The 17,257-nt window shown below is 40.2% G+C and overlaps 1 protein-coding gene across 1 annotated transcript; it reads right to left on the reverse strand.

Annotated features, from left to right (window-relative positions):
* hepacam2 (HEPACAM family member 2) lies at window positions 1–9,318 on the reverse strand. Its single transcript, XM_044335906.1, has 9 exons — window positions 9,212–9,318; window positions 5,313–5,672; window positions 4,915–5,202; window positions 2,447–2,746; window positions 1,725–1,850; window positions 1,351–1,372; window positions 1,212–1,246; window positions 1,040–1,113; window positions 1–935 (listed from the first exon to the last, which is right to left on the reverse strand). The coding sequence occupies exons 1-9, from the start codon at window positions 9,267–9,269 to the stop codon at window positions 825–827; spliced, it is 1,374 nt and encodes a 457-aa protein (XP_044191841.1). The 5' UTR covers window positions 9,270–9,318; the 3' UTR covers window positions 1–824.
* Between the last annotated feature and the right edge of the window lie 7,939 nt (window positions 9,319–17,257).

Below are 17,257 nucleotides of genomic sequence, written 5' to 3' on the forward strand. Positions count from 1 at the left end.
AACAAACATGTGAATGCAAACTGTACAATAATTTAAGAATCATTAATCATCTTCTTTGTTTCAGCATTTCATTATATCCATGTTGAGCAGAAAAAATGCTACATTTCTGGAAACAGGGTTAAGTGTTTGTATAGGAATAAATAGATTTGAGTGAAACATAGAAATAGAATAATATGTATAAAGAATCTGAAGTATAATCCATGTATAATATTTACACTTGATGCTCATCAAAACTTTAAACTAAACACAGTATATTTCATAAAGGATAATGCATCATAACACTTGTCTGCTCACAAAACAGGCTCTTTTGGGGGAGGGATCTCAAATTCCAATGATATTATACAAATCCATCTACGCTGAGATGGCAACTAAAGCCTTAATATTTAAATTCAGCTTTTTAAAAATAGTAATTAAGATGTAGGAATGGTAATTTGTCTTGCAGGTAACTTGTAGATATGCTTTAAGACAAAAAGATCTTCAAATAAATGTAAGAAAAGCTGTTACTGTTTTGTGTGGTTTCATATCATCCAACTGATCTTCATTTTTGAACAGAACAAAAAAAACAACACAGTTTCAACTTCAGTTAGACCTTCACATACAAATGTCAAGCCATACATAAACCTTAATTTCAAAAACATCTGTCCTAAACTCTGGACAATAACAGTGCATGACCAGGTTGTGTGCTCACACACGTCTCTGCCATCCCTTGTGCAAAAAAAAAAGTCAGCTTCGGGCTTTGACAACAGAGACTGAAGAGAATAAAGCTACACAAGAGTCTTCAAGTGAAACAGCTGCAAGTTACATCTCAAACCTCGAGGTCAAAGTTACTTGAGCAAACTGTGGCTGGGGGTTTCAGGTACGTGTCTGATCACATCATAGATGGTGGTGTGCATATCCTGAACCGACTCGAAGCGAGCCAGAGATCTGCACGATGCCTGCAGGGACAGTTGTAAAGGAAAATGAAAGCTAAACTGTTCAACAGTGAACAAAAGCTTCAAAATCGTGTTACTTTATCACTGAATTTATGTCAGAAAAATACCTGTGCAGATTCCATTTTCCCAGGTATGGAGACAAACTCGTAGATGCCAAAGTCTTCTGATGCATCCTCATGACCTGTTTATACAGAGGTGTTAGTATCAGACCAACACAGTACAGTACATTTGATGGTATAAGCAGGTAAAAATATCAATAAATAACAATCAGCAGCCTACCTGAGCGATGTGGTCGTTTCTGCTCTGCAAGCGGCCTGCCAAAAAAAACCAGGCAAATAAAGCTGTTAGTTAAAGCTTATATGTGTCTTAAAAGTGTGGTCATTAGTGTCTGTTTTAATTTCATAATCAAGAATCTTACCTGTTGTAAATGTTCATAAGCACTGTTGATAATGTAGAGAAAGAGAAATGGGGAAATAATGATTCACAAATGCAGAAATGTCAACACATAAAATATTATAGCGTGACTTCCTCATGTGCTGTAGTTACTTTGCACTGGTTCCCGTCAGACATTTGCAAGTCATTTACATTTATGATCAACTTCAACATGTGAGAACTTGGTGCAGCCAGCCGTTAGTGTTATCTTATGCCAGAAAAAGGTGATAATTCAACTGCTATGATATTCAGATCTCGGCTATTAAGACATCCAGATTTAAACTGTACTCAACATATTACAGTAAACTGGTTGCTGGACTGAATGTGGGCTCAAAGCAGCAGAAGAATAGACCATCTAACCTCTCTTCGGATGACAGGTTCTCTTGAGGAAGAATAGTAGCATACAGCTGATGATGAACAGAGAGCAGACAGTAATGGCTGCCAGCGGGGTTACAGAGCCGCCCTCCTGGGTGTGCTTCTCTTTCCCTGTAAACAAACACAGGAGGGACATTGATATTTATAGTTATTTTTAAAAGGTTAGCCATCAAGTTTGAATTGAGTTTTTGATGTAAAAGGAAAATTAATGCTGTCACGACTTGCTGTTGACTCAATAAACAGCATCTTAAATCATAACCGCATATCAGCGGCAGCCATCAGTGAGCCTTTCTCAGTATCACCAAGACAACATATCAATGTCCCATTCGGCACACAGAAACTGAACATGCTATAAAACTTAGTCAACAAATACAGCAGCTGTTATCCTCTGTTTACTTTCCTAGCCACTGAACTTTAATACAGGCTGCAGAAAATGGAACCTAGCAACAGAGATAAAATGGGAGTTTCATAGTAGTCATGTATATTTCATGCTATATTCATAATCTGGTTTCACTTCTCGTCTGCTGTGCACACACTGCTCCAACTACAGTATTTCCTCTACTAAAAACTGGCCACTGTCAAGCAATATCTCTCATAGCTTGTTCTGCTTTTGGCATGACACATTGTTTACACAGTGTTTATCTCATAGGATTCCCAAAATCTACCCACGCTCTGCTCCTTCTTGCCATGATCCACCCCCTACCCACCTGTTCCTAAGCTGGCCACCACCAGAGTGAACTCGGCCTCATCCTGCTTCTGCGTCGCGTTGTTGAAAGCGCGGCACATGTACTCCTCAGCCTGGGCCAGTCTGTAGGAGCGCACCTCTAGCCGCGGGCCCTCTGTGATGATCTGGGTCGTGTTGCGGCTCTTGGAGATCCAGACGTAGCTGTTGGGTGGGTTGGAATCAGCCTGGCATTCGAAGAAGACCAGTTCTCCAGGGTTGATGGTGAACACCTCCCCTGTCCGCAGGCCCTGGCCCGAGTTCACCTCCAGGTTGTAGGGGCCATCTGTAGAGGCCGACAGTGGGTCAGGGAAACATGACAGTTTGCTGGTAATAGGGTGCTTTATTATACAGAATGGTTAGTTTACTGTAAACTGTCTCATTTTAATGCATCATGGGTTTAAAAGGTCACATGTTCAATCCACAGTCTAGCAGAATAAGTCATCATATGGGAAGAACAGTGTTTGCCCCTCCTGGGCAAACACTGGGCAATTTAGTGATGTCAGTGTGTGAAATGGGGCAGTGCTGCATGCCGTAATAAAGTTACTTGCCATTTAAGTAAACTGAAAATAAGCTAAGTAAAGTAAACTGTTCTTAACATTACATGGTTGATAAGGCATCTCTTTGTTTGATTTACAACTGTAGACTGTGTGCTTCAATCTAGGACTAAGACCTCTATCAGTACAACCCCTTTAGCCCCTCCGGATGATCAATGAGAAAAGACGCTACTTTTAAGAAGTTAGACTGATTTTTTTCCCCCTTGACACCCCAAAACCTTCTACTTATTGTAAACATATTTAAGATAATACCATCTGCTGTGTTTGCTCAGTAACAGCAAAATCTCACTGGGTCTCATCCCAAGCACAAAATAAAACTTAACTAGTAAAAAAGTCACGGTCAGTTTCTCTGATACAGGCTACGATTTTGTCTCTTCAGATTTTTTTGCTATTAACAAATGAAAACAACGTACTATAACAGCATGTCATAAAAACTTGTCATAACAATACAAAGACTTCATTGTAATCACAAGATTTTCCCCTTGAGATGAGCAGATATTTTTTCATGGTGGCAGCAATATGCTACCATACCTACTGCATCCCTAATACAGGAAGTAAAAAAAAATGTATATGTTGTTGTCAGTCACTTACACACACACAATAGCATTACTAAAGACTCTGGTTGCAGTAGAAACTGAACAGGAGGTATCTTAACTGTTGGTATTGGATTCTAGCTTTCTGTAGGATGTTACTGAGTGCCAACACAAACATGTTCTGTCTATGCAAACAGAAATTATGACAATGCATAATTGACTAGAGGCACAGTTCTCACTACTTACTATATCAACACACCCACTGTTTGAACACTCTGACCGAAGTGATGGAAAAAAAAATAAGAAAGTTGCACGTGTGTGTCTTCAAATTTCAAGTCCTATCAACTTAGAAACATCTGTCTTCTGAAAAACACATTCAAATTCATTCATGGAAAGACTACAGGTATGTTGTCGGCGCAACTTCAGACTCACTAAGTTTATCAGTATATCTACACCCTTCCTGGTAGAACAGGGGCGCTCTGTCTGATAAGTCTGCTCCCATGCAAATAGCACCCACGTGTTTTCAGTTGTCAGTAAATAGTCTGATCTCATGAATTTACATATGACCTAATCCTTCCAGTACGAAAGAGAAAATTGAAAAATAGATTTATTCTATGTGTTGTTATTAGCAGAGGAGCTTTGTGACTAATTTTATTGAAAAAGTTTCATCAGCCACGTTTTTGGTTCTTTTTGGGGGGGGGGGGCTTGTAATGTTAATAGATCTGGGTCCAATGTGTGCCACATGAATAGGCTTATATGAGAGCAATCATACCAACAGTTTACTTTCTTAGACTGTGTTTTTGATTTTATGGCATTTCTGTATTTGGTTCATTTAGCTTCATCCTGCCTAATTACAAGTTAACAGCAGCTTGTAAACAAAGGTTACATGGACTCACAAGCACTGTACCTCATACTAATATATTTTTATTGTTTTTTTTTAATCCAATCCACTCCGAATTTATACTAGGTGTTATAGACTAGTATTTGCTGTAATTTCACCATCTCTGGTGTCCTTGGATGTTACTTGTGTGGATAAAAAACCATAAAATTTAGCAACAATTTGTTCTGCCAGACTTTCTTAACTCCAGGAGCTGCTGGGTCTGAGAAACGTTTGATATATTACATTCTCACACCTAGTTTTTTAGGTGGTGTTGATGTGGTTATACGGTACCATCTCAGTCAAACAGCATGTAATTTAACTGTTCTGAGCTAACGAAATTGCAGTTTAGTTTAAATATCCTGCTTCAAAAATATATAGAGTGAACATATCCTCAGCTTACATACATTTTTCATATAAATCATGTTTCTTGTTGATAAGATGGAAGAGAGGAAGAAGAAGAATACAGATGGATATATCTACTCACAGTAGACATTGAGTTCCATGTTCCTGCTCTGCCGACCCTTGCTGATTGGGTTGCTGGCAATACACCGATAAGTTCCCTTGTCCTCTTTTCTCACAGGATTGATAAACAGCGTAGAGTTGTCATGGGAGAAGTGGTATCTGTCACCGGGACCCAGAGGGACATTGTCCCTCAACCACTGAAACACAACTCTTGTTCCTCTCTCAACAGAACAAGTCCAGGTAACGTTCGCTTTGTCCTCAACAACTGCATACGATGGGTACTTCTCAATGACTGGAATGGACACTGGGACTAAGGGAAAAAAAACAAAAAGAGTTGGTAAATTTAGGGTTTTGTCAAATAAGTGTCATCAACAGGTCGGCATGACAGGAAATATGAGGAAAGACCTTTAAAACACTCACCATCCACAATCACACGCACTGTTTTCTCCTCTTTGACAACCAGTCCTTTATTGTTATGAAACTGGATGTTGAGGTTTAGGTGATAGTCCCCCTCATCGTCCTGGTTTAATTTCCGAATTAACAAAGAAACATTGGGTTCTCTGAAGAGGATATGGTTGCGATACATCATGTCAGTGATTGTGGCATTTTTGGTGAACGTCACCAACGTGGTCCTGGTGCCACTTGTCGTAGTGTGGGACCATGTTCCCTGGATCTCCACCTCGTCCAACTGGAAGTGAGTCTCAACAGGCAGGAGCAGGGGCTTCCCTTCAGTACCATGGTGGACTAATGAGGGGATGTGGATAAACTCCGAGCTGACCTCTGTGTTGGTGGAAGATGACAAGAGATTAAGACAGAGTGAGGGAGGGTATGAAAAGCATATTAATTTAGGACCAGAATCATTTTAGGGATGAACACTGTTTAGTGCATTAGCAACAGTTTCAGATGAATTGAACCAACTGCAATTTCAGTGGTAATGGAAACTATTTAATAAAATGTGCAAAGAAAATAAAATGTCTTGCAGCCTGTTATTGTGAGGAAAGACAACTTGATATCAGCTATTCAAAGCTGCAATAATTGCTTTATTGGCCACTTGGGGGCAGCACAACAAGTTCAAAACACTACATTTACATATTATCACCTTGTAAAGCTTTCCTATTTACATATCCAGCAGATACGGAGCAACATTAGCATTCATAAATATATGACTCTTTAGTTAATAAATGCTCCACTATGTTCACTAGCAAGTTGCTAAATTTTTCCATCTAGCAGTTAGCCTAAGGTCAGATTTTAGATGAAAACAGCTGCCCACTGCTGCTGGAAACTGTGATTATGAGAGTGTTGAGACTGAACCAAAACAGTAAAGTTGCAGGACAGAAAACCAAAACAAAGAGCAAAAAGAAACTAAAATGCTTCATATACTTCAGGGAAAGTGTAGAGTCAGATGATCTAATGGGTGTGTCACTATGAAAGACTTCTTTCACATTACACATAGTCAGCAGACCCACTGTTAATATGAGAATATTGATTACAGCAGTTTTACTAACAAAAAAACAACTGGTACATAAAACATGCATACTAATATATTGGTCTAGTCCTCTCCCTTCTGTGTATATGATAGCAACCACAAAAAGATGAAAATCCACTCAGTGTGGCTTGAAAAGTATATCATATTAATGCTGCATCATGGCATTAATTGTTTTTTGGGTGTATTATTATCAGTATTATCATTTATCAACTTACCGTGCAATCATACTATATATTACTATATTTATTTTTTGTTTTATAAACTTTTGTTGTCCTAATTAACTAATTCAAGACATTTCTAACACTTAGTTACAAGCTAAATCTGATTTTGCACATATTTTTTATATCATGAATTACAGTATATCGATCAATATTGTAAAAATATTATAATTCACTTTATGCAATTGATTTCAGCAATACTGGCAGCCCAACTGAGTATTAAAACAACTAGATGGCATGAGGATGATAATATAAAGGTTAAACAGGGCTATTATCATTTAAAAATGAACTCAGGTCTGTTTTGACTGTCTGATCTTATAATTTATATCCTGGTCTTTAAATCGTTCAGGTCCTGAAACTATAGTGAGTTAATATTGACTCAGCTCAATACAGAGTGCCCTTGTTGTCAGACAAGGACGCGGCCTGTTTCTTTCATCCCAACTCTTCGCAAAACAAACACTTGGGCTGTCTGAAGAAACGAGATAACTGTTGATCTATTGCACCTTGCCGTCTGTTTGAGCGCTGGCTGGTTGCCAGGGCAGTTTGTTTGCTGGTTACGGACTGAAAACAGAAAGCTTGGAAGAAAAAAACAAATGGGGGAGCAGTTGTTGTTTTTCAGCGGATATCACTTCAATTGGAAGTGTTAATCAAATGTATGGCGACGGTGTAAACTCTAAACTCAGTGCATTGTAAAAATGAAATTATTCAATCAGACATGTTTCCTTATCTATATTACATTCAAAGACCCTTAATGTTTCACCTGAGCCATGACCCGGTGGTGCCATTTGGCAGGAGTTTTTCAACAACTTTTAACTGTGTTCTTTAGGAGTTTTTGACAGTTTTAAGGTTTAAAAACGAGGTGAATTAGTGGGCTGTTTGGATGCCAGGTTGAGCTTAGCATGAACAGCATGTGAGTAGGCAGTGCTGCTGTGATGCAAACTCTCTAAAACCTCTCACTTTTTGTTCACAGGAATCTCTTTTAACTCCCCCTTTCTCCCACATGTGTCTCACTTTCTGACTTTGTGTCTTCTTTTACTCAGAATTAAGGAAATGACTCAGTGGTAGGTGGAGAAATACTCATGAAAGATGATTGTGATATATTCTCAAATTATTTAATCTTTAGATGTTGAAGAAAAAATTCTCGTTGAACCAATTCAAGTGTAACAACTACACTGATATAAAAATGGGAGAAAAGTACATTAGTTGATTAATTAAAGCATTTTCATCTACTTCTCTCACTCACATCTCTACCTCTAATCTGTTTTTGTCTTTATCACCCTCTTCTCTGTCCTCCCAGCTGACCACTAAATACTTCCTCCTCAGGGACGTCCAGCTAGTGTCAGCCAGGTTCCTGGTGACTGCTACCCATGTTGCCCATCACAATAGATTCACTGTCTGCCTGGTGTTATGTCCTAAATAATACATGCAGCACCGACGCCCACGCGTCACGTTCCACTCTCACAGGCCTTCAGGCCAGTTTCTGTGTAAGTGTGGCCGTGTGTTTGTGTGTGTGTGTGTGTGTGTGTGTGTGTGTGTGTTGTCAGAAGCAGGAGTGTGCCAGTGTTTACACCAGCTGAGACCTGGTGAAAAGGCAGAATGAGGAGAAGTGTGCCGAGCCCGCTCCTTCATTGTTGTCCCCAAACACCAGGGGGATTGTTGTGGTGATAAGGTACAGTGGAAGAGGAGATTAGAGCGACAATGGGCTTTTGGGTGAGAGGATATCTTCATTATTGGTCATGCACACACACACAGGTAACAAGGTGCACACACACATTCAAACAACTACATGTAGAGAACCACAAGCACCTGCCTCTTATCACCCTCACACACATCCAAGTTGTTTGGATACTAAATAAAGTCACCCGGTGCATGTCCAAACGCGGGTGCACCACCATCCTCTGGCCTCTTTCAGATAAGACAAATACTGGTCCTTAAGGCGGGTTGATGATACAAACACCAAAGCAAGGGGAGAATCCATGTTTGAGGTTTATGTTTCTGTCATGTGAGAGATGCTGGTTATGTCTGTTATCAGTGAGTCACAGAACTGTGGCCTATGTCACTTCTTCTTTCCACTGACCCCTTCCTATTGTTTTAAACTTACAGCCAACAGTAATAGAAAAGCTAATTCTGTAAAGTCACATGGTGAAGACTATGGAAAGTACATGCAAAATAAAGCAAAATAGATTTTAAAAGGACACTTGCAAAGAATCAAGCTTAAATTGAAAAAAAGATGTGGAGAGGGTGAAAAGTGTTCCAATATTAGGATATAAAGTTAAATTTGGTAAAAGAAAATAAAATAAAATCATACAGTAGATGTCCTTAAATTCCCCTGTCATGCCAACAGGAGTCTATTTTTGCATTTTTAAAATTTTGCAGCCCAGTTTCATTACTGCTACACTGAGAGGAACCCTTCAAAACCATTGTGAGATGAAGGATTTCACAAGGTTTCAGTGTACATTCTGTTACTGCGCACCACAACAAAACTTCCTCAACTTACCCCTCAGTTTTACCCTGCCAACCAAACAAACACAGCAACCACAGCAACTGCTATACAGCTACACAACAATGACAACTCAAGGACAACACGTATCCCGCCACGACAACCGAACGCTCACCTGTTAGGATGAACAGAAATGAGCAGACACAAAGCGCCGTTCCTCCTGTGGCCTCCATGGCATCTTATCCTCTAGGGATATGTGGGACTTGTGACAGGCAGACAAGTAGTGAGGGATGTAGGAAGGAGGAGAAGAGTGGAGGAGAGAGAGAGAGAGGAGGAGGAGGAGGAGGAGGAGGAGGAGGAGAGAAATGTGACTGGTGGTGACAACATTTGCCAGGGAAATAAGAGGAGCTAGCTTCAGCCTGCATACAGCCATCCAGGCCCCTCCCAGGTGACACCAAGAGGAAGAGGTCCACCTGGCAGAGGGACAGCACAGTATGGTGCTCTCTCTTACACACATACACACACACAGTTGCCCTAAGGCGGAAGGTTTCACTCTGTCCAAAAGAAACTGAGACATAAAATTGTAAAAGGATAGTTGAGAGTAGAATGGAAGCCGTTTCTTTACATTATAATACACCAGCTGTCTGCTTTGGTCCCTTAGGGTGTGAAAAAAAAGAAAAAGCAAACAGATGGAGAGCTTGCAACTGCTAAAATTTGGTTAAGTTACAGAGCTTTCAGTGGTCAGAAATCAGTTATTCTGTTTGTAACGATTTTGTAGTCCAGAATTAAGAAGACAAAACAGAGAAACAGATACTGGGGTACAACTCAGGTATGACCTTTCAGATGACTTCAGGATATAGACTCTCATCAAGATCAGAGGGATATACTGTCCGTTGACAACAGTTTCATATTGTTTTTCAGCCCTCAGGGAGACACTGTGGATGAAAAATGATTCCAAGACATAAAGACTGAAGAAGAAAATGTGTGGTTAACTTTGTCTCTCAACTTGTTTGCAGCCTGCAAACACCCTGACAAAGACTTGTTTGTGTCATAGCCAGTGTGTGTTTTACTTGTAGGCCTATAGAAGACTAAAGATGATTACAATCCATGAAATAATGTTAAAAGGCATTCACTTTATGTTTTTCAAATAATTCCTTAATGTATGCAAGGTGTGCTTGTCATATACGGTATATGTTTAGAGACAAGTGCTTTACAGAAAACACACATTAGCCACATGTTAGAATCTTAAACACTCACTATGTCCGCTCAGTGACTTGTGCAAAAGAGTTTTTTTTTTTTTTTTTTTTTGCATGGTCATCCTCTGAAAGGATGTGGTGAAACTTAGGACTGAACTGCAGAATGAATGAATTAGGCCATTGTGGGCAGTGTAAATGAGTGCCTAGTTTGGTGATGGCACCATTAAAGAAGCTGATTATTTTCTCTGCTGTCAAGCACTCCATTGCAGGATGCCCGTTTACTGATTAATGGTTAAAACCGAGGTTTTTATTTCACATCAATAAAGTATTTGTTTGTGAGAGCACGTGATGTGGCGTATTTGACTCACAATCATCTATTCATGTTTGATATACATTTAGCAAATTAAACTTAGATGAGAACATCAGCACAGTCTAAATAATATCAGTTAAATGTTCTTCATAAAAATATGTAGTAAAAAACTCTGCTATGTTTGATGATACTATTGTAGTATTTGAAAATGAAAGATTTTGCAGCATTGTCTGGTTTCCTCACTTCACTTTGTGAAGCCACAAGAATCCGCAAGTCTCTTCTTCGCCTTTAGATGGGGTCAGTGCACCATCCACTACACAAAGTATGCCAGCGGATTCACAAATTGTACTGCACAGCACTTTATGGACTTCAGGTTTGATTAATACATAATCAAAGCCAATTGTTTGTATGACACACACTGGTATTGCATGGCTCTATGATAGTGTTTCCCAAACTTTTTGGCTTGTGATGCTATAAACTGAAGCAATGTCTTCACAGTAAAAGAAAATAAAGAAAAGTTAAAATTAAAAATGAACAGAATTTGTGAAGTTGACATGCTTTTGTTTCCTCTCTTTTTATAATCATATCATGATCCGTTAGATTTATCCACTTATCCATTTACCCACTGCTCCATGTCCTGTTGTGGCTACGATAGACCCTGTCATTCACTTTATTTGGCCTTACGTGACTTGACCAGTTCAAAAATTCTCCTTTCTTTCATCCTTCTGTTTATTTATCTTTCTCTATCACATATGATCATACTATGGGGAATATATCACTGCTATCCTGTGAAAACCAAGTGATTTTGAATTGTTCAGATAAAGTGAAGGATTACGTATTCCTTGAGAAAATATTAATACCATTAAAAAAAAATCCATTGGACTATATTGTGTCACAAAGCTGAAAACTGCTGCTGAAAGCCGTTTTACATGAAAAGGTGATGTTTTGGAGATACATGGCTGTTCAGGATAGCAGCAATATGATATATCACTATACCATGCCCTTCCCAGTGATTGTTTGGATCACTGATGAATTAAGGATTTAATATCATTCCTTCAACTTATATCGCTCCAGTTAAGAGCACTGACTAATAACATTATTAAAAAGCATTACAGTATTCTAAGTGAAGTGAAGTAATTGTGTGCTTTCATTCAAAAGGGAACAACAAATTGTCATACGACAGGGGGATATTGAGAAATACTAACAGAGCTTAGCTTAAGGCTGGATTAGGATGTTTTGGCTTATACTGTGACCTTTTGACTTGACATACTCTTGCTGAGTGATGAGTGTGAAAAGTAGATCCACCCTTAAGCTAAGAGTCATACAGTTAATAGGGTAAACATAATTTCCTAACAGTGAATATTAAATCCTTTAAATGTTCGTGACAGCAGTTTGGATGTTGAGTTATGACAAATTGACTAACTGAACGTTTCACATGTCTGCTCAGTATGTGGTCCTGATACCTGTGCATAAGCGTGCTCTTACATGATTAAGAATGACACAATCGATGGATGCAATCCGACATTCTATCAAGTGGATTTCATGATCCACACCCATAAACTCATGAAACACGTGAAAGTGAGGAACACAAGCAAACTGAAGCTAGTCTAGTCTGGCTCTGCCCAGTTTATCTGATAAGATAAAGTACAGTATGGTATGGTATAGCCTGGTATGACCGCCCTCCGAAAGCCAGGACACAGGAGCTAAGTGACACACCACACCCACACCCACACCCACACACACACACACAACCTCAAATGGGGGCCCTCTTGCTGTGCTAAAACATGTCACATTTTCCATTTTCGGCCTTCCAGCTCGTGTCTGTGACTGTTGCCATGTTCACCACAACTCTAACCCGCTGGACTGCCAGCCTCCTAGAAGCCTCCTCCTCTTCCTCCTCATCCTCATCATATTATCTCACCCTGTTTATTCTTGAGATACTAAATCATTTTTCTTTCATTTCAGATTTGTTAAGTTACACCCACATAAACTCCTCCTCACTCTTATTTTTGTTGGTCTTTGATAATTTTTTTTTTATCCTTTCCAACCCTGCTTCTATGTTCTCTTAGTGTCTCCCTCTCTTTCTTCACTTTTGGATCCTTCCTCTCCTCCTTTTTTTCATTCCTCCTCTCCTCTAGCAGCCTTGGCCTCCAGCTGCAGGCACTCAGAGCAGACACAGCACACCAGCCCACATCAAGGCCACACTATTGGCACACGTGCGTGCATGTGTGTGTGTGTGTGTCTGGAGCAGTCGTTACAGTGGGGCCACATAGGGTGTCATGGGCCTACTGTGATACAGGCTCACATACGTATGCCTCTCTTAATCTGAAGTGTGGTATAAAAGATAAATGCGGCTGTGTCGTTGTATTAAAGGGGCCCCTCGAGGATGTGAAAGCGTAGGAAGAGCACGTTTATGACATCACAAACACTCACCTATATATTACACCAACTCAAGTCATATTAAAGAGTAGTTGACAGGAAAAGACAGCACTCTCACACACGCAATCAATTACTGTGCGACCAAAACGAGAAGCGGGCACATACAGTCGTGCCTTTGAGGTTGTCAATAAGAGGATGTCACATCTCGGATGACAACTTGAAATGTTTTTTGGCTTCATATGTAGAAATGTTACCCTTTAGCTGAAAGAAAACACAGAGAAGACAGAGAGAGAGAGAGAGAGAGAGAGAGTTGAGTTAAGTGGAGCAGTAGAGGGACCGAAGAAAAGGGGCGGGGATGTCTGCAATGCCTGTGAGTGATTTGATTGGATGACAAAGTTTCATTCACACACAAAGATTTATAACAGTGGGAAACATAGAATGTTGGACACACACGCTGCGCAGTGTGCGTGCGTGCGTGCATGCATGTGTGTGGGTGTATGTTTTTCCCTTATGCTCGTATGTGAACAACACTTTTTTACTGCTGCACCGTTGAACCCTTGTATCTCTCTCTGGATCTCACTGTTCTTGCCTAAGTGGCACCTTGACTTCATGAACCGAGTGCCTGGCCCGGAGCGCGTGGGCCGAGTCGATGCGAATCTTTCAAAGAATGCCTCAGCACTCTCCAAGCCTGAACTTTCAACGTCGGTCATAATAGTGTGAAAGTTTGGGGCAGTGTGTGTTTGTCTGTTTGTGTGTGTGTGGGTGTGTGTGTGTGTGTGTGTGTGTGTGTGTGTGTGCTTGTACTGCATTATGCACACTTGACCTCTATCTATATGTGTCCCAGTCCAAACAAATGTAGATATGTTACATATTTGTATGTCTTCCTTTAGTACAACATGTATCCAGCTCTATGTATTGCTGTGTGTGTGTGTGTGTGTGACTGTGTGTCTGGTGGAAAGAGCCTCACCCCTTTAACGCATTCCACTATCTTGCGCCCACGCACTCGCCATGTGACCCGCAGTCAATGACAGGAAATAAGCCGATGTCAAATCCTGCTGCCTGCAACCCAGATCCTCTTCTGCTTCCAGTCAAAGACTCAGCTTTGTGTGCTCAAAACCTAACACACCCACAACACACAGCTCTGTGTCAATCTATAAGAACAGGGTTCTATTTTCATCTAGTCCATTTGCACTTTCTTCCCTCACTGTCATTGCTGTGCCTCTCTTGAATAATTGCTCTCTCAATTCAAAAGGCACACAAATACTTTATTTAAATGTCTGTCTTGCGCACTCATAACACAGAGTGCACATTCACTGCAGCCCATGTGACATGGTATCTGTTAATGGCAGGTGTAGCACTGATAAAAAAAAAGAAAAAAAAGAAAGAAAAAACTTTCCTCAACAGTTGTGTTGACATGGTTGACACCCATATACACACACAGAGACACATTATCTTGTTCCCTGTTCTTTTTCTCCTTAGAGAGATTATAAAATCAAAGACCCAGACAGGCGCTTTTCCGTATTGCCTTTTCTCATACAGTATGTTCTGCTGTGGGGCAAAGAAAAATACATACACAGACTTTAAATATGAAAAGTGTCTGCTCCAGACATGACTGAGTAAAATGTCTCTGCACCGCAAATGTGTATATTTACCAAAGCAAAGAAGTGAAAGTGAACATTCATTCCATTGCAGCAATGACTCTTCAATTAATTTCCCAGCAGACTGAGAAATGCAAAATGCATTTCATCCAACACACACATCTATGAAAAATAGATGTTTACCTCGCACACGCTGCAAACCAAACTGGTGTGTGTGTGTGTGTGTGTGTGTGGGGGTGGGTTGCACGTGCATGCATACAGAGTTGAATGAACACAGCCACCTCTATGTTCTCTGCAGCAGTAAACTGTTGGCTGTTAAGACAGACCACGATCCCAGGCTGAAAGTCAGTACTCCCTTTGCTCAGGTCTGTGCTTGTCCCTCTTTGCTTCACACAGTCGTAAAGCGCAGGATAAGGGAAAACAACACCACGCTTGCACCAATCTGAGGTAAAAGGGTAGCCTATATATTAACCTTATTTGACCAGCTTCATTGGCTCAGTAACAGCCTCAAGTAACCTGAGAGGAATAGGTGACATTCTACAGCATAATGTCAGACACAAGCACCTAGTACGGTTTACATTTCCTGAAAGCATGGTTTTGTATTTTGGAATTGCCAAGGGAAGTAGGAGTCAAAACACCCACCTCCCAACACATACACACACACACACACACACACACAAACACACATACACCTTTGGCACTTACAGAGACCACCTCATTCCCCCTCTTTCCTGTCACGGAAGGTGCTAATGTTTATCGTCACTCGATGCAAACAAACTGGTGGCTGCTCGTGTGTACCGGAGCACAGGTCTCCACCGTTTATCAAAATATTCAACATAGTGCTCTGTGCCCCGCAACCCTGCTGCGAAGCCCAACATCTGGTGGTCTCTCCCTCCTTCCCCAGAGGTGTCACGGTGAAATGTTTCCCACCGGTACATTGTGGAGGTATGAGATTACATAGTTCCTGTCAAAAAAGAGAGATGTATGGATAAGGGTGGTTGAACAGCTGGCTGGAGCCTATCACACTGCAGTATCTTAAATAGAGGCATTCCTTTGTTTGAATGTATTTAGCTGTGATACCCATAACCACCCACAGAGGTGATGTAATCAGTTAGAGGTGGGAAGTAAAACAAGCCATGGTGACCTGTGTTTACCCAAGTGCCTGTTGGTTGGTTTTCTAAGGAAAACGGATGGTAAGTTGTTTTAAATTCATAAAGAGAGCGTTTTATGGTCAACTGTGTCCATAATGTAAGAAGGTAAAAGAGAGCTTACATGTGCACTTACAAACTCATAAACACACTAAATGCAGTGTGCACAGATTCAAAAATACCTTGTCACACACATCTCTATTCATTCTATCCATTATTTCACATTGAACATATATATAAATATTAGAAGACACAAAAGGTTGTTCTGTATTGTCTTAAGGTTAAAGGAATTATTTGACATTTTGGGATTATTTACTTTCTGGCCATGAGTTTAATGAGTTTTCCCTTTGATCTTCTCATTGAATTCTCAGCAAGAATACAAATGAAGCATACTTCCCAAAATGTCAAACTATTCCTTTAATCATATTGATTGGTCATTTCTATTAGCATAGTTTGTCCTTAATCTGCAGCAATTTGGGGCAAATATTCCAGTGTGTCTTTCAGTTAGAGTTAGTGAGCTTCTAGTTGTGAGAACTGTTTCTCTTTGTCAAAGCAGTTTTGCAACATTACCTAATTTAGTTAGAAACTGCCACAGCAGCAATTCAGGCAGTGCCTACAGTAAATTGCTCTAAAAAAAACCCCAAAAGCAAATACACAAATGAGTTGTATCATGCAGAAACGATGACAAGTACAGTGTGTGTCAGTTTTGACAGAGGTCTGGCAATTACCCATGAGTTTTCAAGAGAACAGAAGGCCAGTCACTGCCTGAAGTCACTGCTGGTGCATCCGTCACAAAAAAGTGCGTAATGTTGCAAGAGGAAAAGTCTCCAAATTCATGTCGACACAGACAAATACAGCACAAGCAAAGAGGAACACAAGTAGACCCTCATCCACAATGGCTGAGACTGCAAGGAGGAGATTGTTCTTGTCAACATTTCTTACTACTGTCTCAAAGATAACTATTGAGTTGAATCATAACCTCTGTCATGCTTAACAAAAACAGATTATTATAAGCCTATTGGTATTTACTCCAGAGCTACTGTAAGGTGTTTCTGCTGTTTTGTCCACGCCCTGTATACACCCAAGAACACAAGTGGAATGTAAAGTATGTGTTTACTTGTGCAAAGACCATAAACAAAGACAGAACGAGGCTTGCGAGACCCTCTAATTGAAAGAGCTGTGGAAAACAACCATCACGTTAGTAGTAATTAGATCCCACCTGTCTCCAAGGACTGTTGGTACAAATACAAGGAAACAGGACAGTAAGACCATAATGCCCTTCACAAACACAGCCCGACTCCCACAGCAGGCACATACACTATCTGTGACCACTCTACTGATTACAGACAAGATGGTATACTGTAATTGTTCCCAGGTGAAACAATAACAATTCAAAATACAAGAGCCGCAGAGAAACTTCAGCGGTGCTTTTCAAGGTCCAATTAAATTCTTCCTGGAAAGATAAACCAACTTTGATTTCTTTACGACACATGCAACAGAACAGTACAGCACATTGTCAGATTTATAGAGGTTTGGATTGCTGATATTGTTTTTTTCTACTATTCCTTTTCCAAAAGAGGGTTTAAATGT

This window comes from Thunnus albacares, chromosome 19 (assembly GCF_914725855.1).
Source record: "Thunnus albacares chromosome 19, fThuAlb1.1, whole genome shotgun sequence".
Lineage (NCBI taxonomy): Eukaryota > Metazoa > Chordata > Actinopteri > Scombriformes > Scombridae > Thunnus > Thunnus albacares.

What these genes read in the sequence shown, in the direction of transcription:
- hepacam2 (XM_044335906.1), bottom strand. Translation starts at nt 9,269, where the DNA reads ATGGAGGCCACAGGAGGAACGGCGCTTTGTGTCTGCTCATTTCTGTTC. An exon ending in AACCTGTCATCCGAAGAGAG is followed by an intron (nt 1,373 to 1,724) that starts GTTAGATGGTCT and finishes CATTATCAACAG; the next exon opens with TGCTTATGAACATTTACAAC. An exon ending in GGAAAATGGAATCTGCACAG is followed by an intron (nt 936 to 1,039) that starts GTATTTTTCTGA and finishes CTGTCCCTGCAG; the next exon opens with GCATCGTGCAGATCTCTGGC.